Consider the following 6,083-nt stretch of genomic DNA (forward strand, 5'->3'; position numbering starts at 1 on the left):
GGAGCATCAGAAAGCTGTAGAGTGCATTTCTGAGGATATTAGCACTTCCCGAATTATGCCAACTGCTACATCACCATCAAGCGGAACCACTCTGCTTCCCGGACTCTAAGTAGCATTGACTGGGGCCACTCCCTGATATTCAGCTGTCACTTGGACTGAGCTGGGGGGTCCAAGATAGCTTCACTCACATGCCTGACACCTGAGTTGACCTCCACCTCCTTTTGGTGGACTCCTGGGGATTCTCCAGGAAGCCTCTCCAGCAGAGTAGTCAAACTTCTTACATGAATACTCAGGGTTCCAAGGGCAAATGTTCCAAAAGACAGGAAAGGAAGCTGCCAGTTTAAGACACGGTCAGGACACTGGCACAGCATCACTTATAACAAATTGTCTTGGTCAAAACAGTCAGAGAGGGGTGCCTGGGTGGCTCAGTTGGTTAAGCGACTGCCTTTGGCTCAGGTCATGATCCTGGAGTCCCGGGATCAAGTCCCACATCCGGGCTCCCTGCTCGGCGGGGGGTCTGCTTCTCCCTCTGACCCTCTTCCCTCTCGTGCTCTCTAGCTCTCATTCTCTCTCTCAAATAAATAAAATAAAACAGTCAGAGAGTCCACCTACATTTGGCGAGAGAAGGCACAAACTCTTTATCTTGATAAAAAGGATTTGCAGCTATCTTTAATTTGTCACAGGGCCCATGGGGAGACTGACAGTTCTGAGGTCGTATGCTAGACTCTATCCTGTAGTTCTCTTTGGAGTTAGCTGAAAGCCAGATACACAGAGGAGACTCAAATAATGTGAACTAGAAGTTACAGTGAACCAAATATACAGGGGATATTGAGTAAGGAAAGGGTTAACGTTTAGGGCAAGGAGAGATTGGAGGGTGGGGGGCCGGGGGAGCGGGCTGTGTTGCTGACTAGGCTCTGAAACTATTCCTGCCCGGCAGAAGCACTAAGACAGAGTGAACAAGAGATAAAGGAGTAGACCAGACCACCTGGCCCTGGATGTTAGGGAGTATTTTTCTTTGGTGGCTACATTATAATCACAGAAAATTACCAGACCAAAGAAGTAAGTTATTAAGGGTGTGGTATTATCAACAGTCCCTGCTCAAACCAAGATGGCACAAGAATCTTAAGGCAACAAGCTTCTGAGTCACGTTTTCGATAAGAGACTGGCCCTAAAATCCCTCAGTGGCAACCCATTTGGGACTTCTCTCACTCTAGAGAGCTTTCACTTTCCTTTCTGTTCTCACCTTCACTTAATAAACTTTCACTTCTGATCACCCTTTTGTGTCCATGAGATTCATTCTTTGACTCTGTGAGACAAGAACCCTGCAATCTTGCAAAAATATTATTTACATTAGACTGAAAAGGACAATCCAGAAATACTAAATATGAAAAGGTTTCCCAGTTATAGTTAAATCAAAATCCAATACATAAAAGCCTTGAGAGACATTTAAGAAAACTTAATGTCGTGTACCCTCTATTAGGAGAAGAGCACCAATTATAACGCATTACATGCATTTCTACTTAATCTGAAGTTACTTGTAGAAATGAAACTTTTAATTTTTTTAAAGTGGGTTGGAGATGGAGAAGCATGACTTTTCTCTTTCAAAAGCTAAATAAGATTAAAGCATATATACCCAATTTTCAAAGCAGGACTTCGTTTATTGCTGCTGTATAAATGAGCCATCTGAGGCAATATATGCTCTCCCACAGATGAGTAACATAAAACTTAGGTTAGCAGGGCCCTTCACAATCTAATACCACTTTCCCAACCTTATGTATCACTGGTTTCTTCCCAATTCCCACTAGTCAAAGATCACCAGGAACACACTTATAATTAAACAAGCTGGGCTTATTACTCACTGCATTAAGGGAAACCAAATACCATGAGGAACCATGGGCATCTCAGCAAAAAAGATGCCAACACTTACAAGATTTGGGCTTGTTTTCTGTTACTTTGTCTATTTTCTAAATTTCACTTGGAAGAAAGACTAATCCAGGGTTAAGGTGGTAATTGGTAAAGAGGCAGAACTCATATTAGACTGGAAATGGTGATATTTGGTCATGTTTGTTACTTGACAATGTTCATGTTTTGTCTATGTTAAGAGATGATAAAGGAGTGACCTTACTTTTTTATATTTTTTTACTTTTTTTTTAAAGATTTTATTTATTTGACAGACACAGCGAGAGAGGAAACACAAGCAGGTGGGAGTGGGAGAGGGAGAAGCAGAACAGAGAGTCCGACATGGGGCTCCATCCCAGGACCCCGGCATCATGACCTGAGACGAAGGCAGATGCTTAATGACTGAGCCACCCAGACACCAGACACCGGATCTTACTCTTTTCTTGATCCTTCGCTGACACGGAGTAACTTTTGTCTGATGCTGATGTTCTGTTAAATTCTTTACATACACAACACCAATTCCCAGTCCAGGCTAACTCCAGATGTAAGAGACTGCTTTTCTCTTTCACACTCCGAATATGTCATACCCATACCGGCCTTGAGTTTGCTCTAATTCTGATCTATTCAGTGACCTATACATCCTTTGGAGTGCTTATTTTTTGGTTAGTTGCGTTTATGCTTTGTTTCCTCGGATAAGATCACAGCATACGTCTCTCTCAGCGCTGGCAGAGTACTGCAAATTACAGATAAACAGGATCGCCAAAAAAGAAAAGGGAAAACTTTTTGTGTTTCATAAACTCGGTGAAACTGCGTCACTAAATTCAGTAAAATCGTTCTGGAATCCGGTCCCAAAAATCCTGACAAGAATTCAGGTTTGAATAAATCATTGTGGGTAACAAACGCGGTAGGCTCTTGTCCTTCCGGCCCCCTACCACACACCCCCCGCCACCGCTCCCCTCGCACCCCCCTCCACTGTCCAGCTCGCGGGTCAGACTACATTTCCCATAACCCTTCAGAGCCGACGAGGCCGTGTGACGTTCTAAACTACAATTCCCACAATCCTCGGGCCCCTCCATCTTTTCTCATTTTCCGCGGTCGCTCCCCATTTCCCATCTTTCCTTTCGGCTCCTACACGCCGAGGAACAAGGTCGTGAGAAGGGGAGATCTTGGTGGTGCTGCCATTTCTACGGTCTTAGGGCTCTGCCCCTTTCGCAGAACTTCCAACAGCGCCATGTTGGGACAGAGCGTCCGGAGGTTCACAACCTCTGTGGTCCGTAGGAGCCACTATGAGGAAGGCCCAGGGAAGGTTAGTGTGTAAAGGGCCCAGCTTTGTTGGGGGAGGGGACGCTTGGCTGCGACTAGCTGTACTCCCAAGACGTCCTGCGGACCGTGGAGAGGAAGATGGGAAGCAGAAAATGTGAGCTGGGTCGTCGAGTAGCATTTTAGTTCCCCCGGAACCAGGGCCAGAGCTCAGGACCCTGGCAGCGCGCCGTCGCTGTGGAAAGGAATGAGTAGGAAGAGCCGTAGGCCCTACCTCGCCCTAGTGCTCCCCTCTGCGCCCTCCAAGATCTGGAGGGTCCTTGAGGCCAAGGCTGCAGATACTTGTCGCGTAGATCCGAACTAGAGGTCACCGGACTCGGAGTGAAGGTCGTTGGAAACAAGTGAGGATGTGAGGCCTATAGCTGTGGGTCGAGTCTTCTCTAACTAGTTGACTGAATAAGAAGTATTAAACCTCTTCAGTTGAGGTTGGGTTTAGCTTCAGGTATAAATAGATTAAATAGGGTAATTAGTAGTAAGTACTCCAGTGGCCTAGGCCTAGTAGTAACGGGCTGAGAAAAGGTTTACATGGTAGGGCTTCTTGGTTGTGGAAAAGTCAAACTTCGTAATGCAATTCACATTGCCGTGTGCTTTACTAGGTGGCTAGTTTTTAACAAATCGTAAACTAGAACAGTGCATTCTATTTATAACTCCTTTGGAGAATAAAATTTTTCGATTTTCTAAAGTAAAACTTAGTACTGTGTTACACCTGACTTTACTGAGGCTGGTGCTCAGTAAAGCCAGTTACTTTTTACCATATAGTGTTATGTGTGATGAAGGTCATGGGATGTAAAACATAATGTTTAAAAAGATGGTAGGATATATGGCCTACATAACCTGATTATGTAAAAAAAAAAATATCTAGCATCCCCTGTGTACTTATATATCTATAAAATCAGATGATTTTGAAGTTCCATTTTTGTTGCTTGCTTTTTTCCCCAAACAGAATTTGCCATTTTCAGTGGAAAACAAGTGGCGATTACTACTTATGATGACTCTGTACTTTGGATCTGGATTTGCTGCACCTTTTTTTATAGTAAGACATCAGCTGCTTAAGAAATAAGGATGTTTTAATTACTCCATCAAACAGGTAATTAATGGATTTCTAATCTTTCCAAAGCAATGTTTTCTCTTACATTTCTTTCTTCCTCCCCTCTCCCACCCCCAGTCACACAGTGTGTAGGGCTAATTCCTGAAGTTAGTGTAGATGTGGCATTGGTGGAGACAGGTTGATAAACCTATAAACAGATGTTTGTCTGAAAACCAGTCTTTATTGGATACTACTGTTTGTCAGGCACACTTCACATTAATAATCTCATTTCGTTACCTAGCAAGCCTGTGAGGTGGGTGACTTAACCCAATCTAAGACAAAAAGATGTTAAGTTCCCCAATATCCCATAGCTAGTGATGGTGGACCAGAATTTTTACCCAGTCTTGTTCCAGAGTTCACACTCCTAACCATACAGAGCTCTGGTTAGACTGTCTTGAGGGCAGTATACGTTGTATATGCCGAAACCAATCTTGTGTGTTGGAAGGTTAGCAGATACTTTGTGTGAGAAGAAAAGATGTTTTTAGCTTAATTGTAATCAGAATTTTCCTCAAAGCAACATTACGGGGAGATCTGTGGGCTGATTAGGATAAATTCCAAAAATACCTTTAGGAAGAAAAGACTTTGTCTTAATACATAAGGGAAATGATTTACCCAAATGATCCACAATGGAAAGACATTGGTGCATATGATGAAGCAAATCAGTATGAATAAAGTCATGATACTGTAAACGCTTTCTGATGTACTAGTCATAAACTGATAAAGAGTATGTTAATGAAACTGATTTCTTTTTAATGAATGAGACATTTTAAATGCCAATAACTTTTTGTCTTTATTTGCAGATGTGAAAAGGAACATTTTAAGAGGTGCAGTCTCTTTGAAAAATGGATCAAACTCTTGTTTTCAACATACTCAATATGTTTGTAAATAAACTTATGGCATGCATCCTTAATGCCTCTTCTCTGAAACATGGGATGTAATAGTTGTGCTTACTTTTTTATTTGGGAAATATTCCAAGATTAGTTTGTTTGGTCAAATTAGTGTGTGATTTAGCCTGTTTCTTGTTTTTAGATTTTGAGGTTTTATTTAATTTTTGATACTAGGTCAGGACCTTGTTGGTAATTTATGTTATTAAAAATGCAAACTTGACTTTGTTGTCCCATAGTAATTTTTTTAATTGAAAAGAAGTGTACTTTTAGTACACTTTGAAGCAGTGAAATTGTTTTTCTTCATAAGTGATAATCATGGGGAAACCATTAGTGTATACAGTGAGGTCCAAGAGCTTTTTTTTCCCCCCTCCAGATCTGTGATCTAAAACTAAAATTTTGCCTTGATAAATTTGCTGTTGACCAATACTAGTCTTGTTTAGACTAAATAAAAGTAGAATATATGAAATTAAGTAGCATGTAAGACAGAATATGGAAATATTCCAAGTTTATTCTGGAATTTTAGTAGAAATGGACTAAAAGATGGTTCTGATTAGTAATTGTATCTGAATCAAATTTATATTATGTATAGTGAAATACTGCTAGCTACATAAAGTGTTATGACTTAGTTCCTAGGGCTTTGTATTGGGGCGGGAAGAAAGGTAGTTGCTGAATGTTTTAGTCCTAGTTTGGTCACTTTGGGAATACCACACTGATGTTAGAAGAACGGTGTAAAGCAGAGGTGGTAAACTGGTGGTCCGTTTGAGTGCTAGACTTTTTGGTGATTAGGGGAGTTGTAGTTTTTAAAGCAATATTTAAAAACTAGAATAGTTACAAGAAAGTCTCTGGATTCTTGAAAAGTTGCTCTGGGTGGTTCTATATCCTTTCATAGA

General features: G+C 41.4%; 1 protein-coding gene and 1 non-coding gene across 2 annotated transcripts; both read left to right on the forward strand.

Moving 5' to 3' along the window:
* Window positions 1–3,006: 3,006 nt before the first annotated feature.
* Window positions 3,007–5,413, forward strand: LOC113929849 (cytochrome c oxidase subunit 7C, mitochondrial). Its single transcript, XM_027607053.2, has 3 exons — window positions 3,007–3,205; window positions 4,163–4,306; window positions 5,107–5,413. Exons 1-2 carry the CDS (start codon window positions 3,131–3,133, stop codon window positions 4,277–4,279), a joined length of 192 nt encoding a protein of 63 aa, XP_027462854.1. The 5' UTR covers window positions 3,007–3,130; the 3' UTR covers window positions 4,280–4,306; window positions 5,107–5,413.
* LOC113930072 lies at window positions 4,947–5,009 on the forward strand. Its single transcript, XR_003522442.1, has one exon. It is a non-coding gene; the product is annotated as a small nucleolar RNA Z39 (small nucleolar RNA).
* Window positions 5,414–6,083: the final 670 nt, after the last annotated feature.

Source organism: Zalophus californianus, chromosome 5 (genome assembly GCF_009762305.2).
Source record: "Zalophus californianus isolate mZalCal1 chromosome 5, mZalCal1.pri.v2, whole genome shotgun sequence".
NCBI lineage: Eukaryota > Metazoa > Chordata > Mammalia > Carnivora > Otariidae > Zalophus > Zalophus californianus.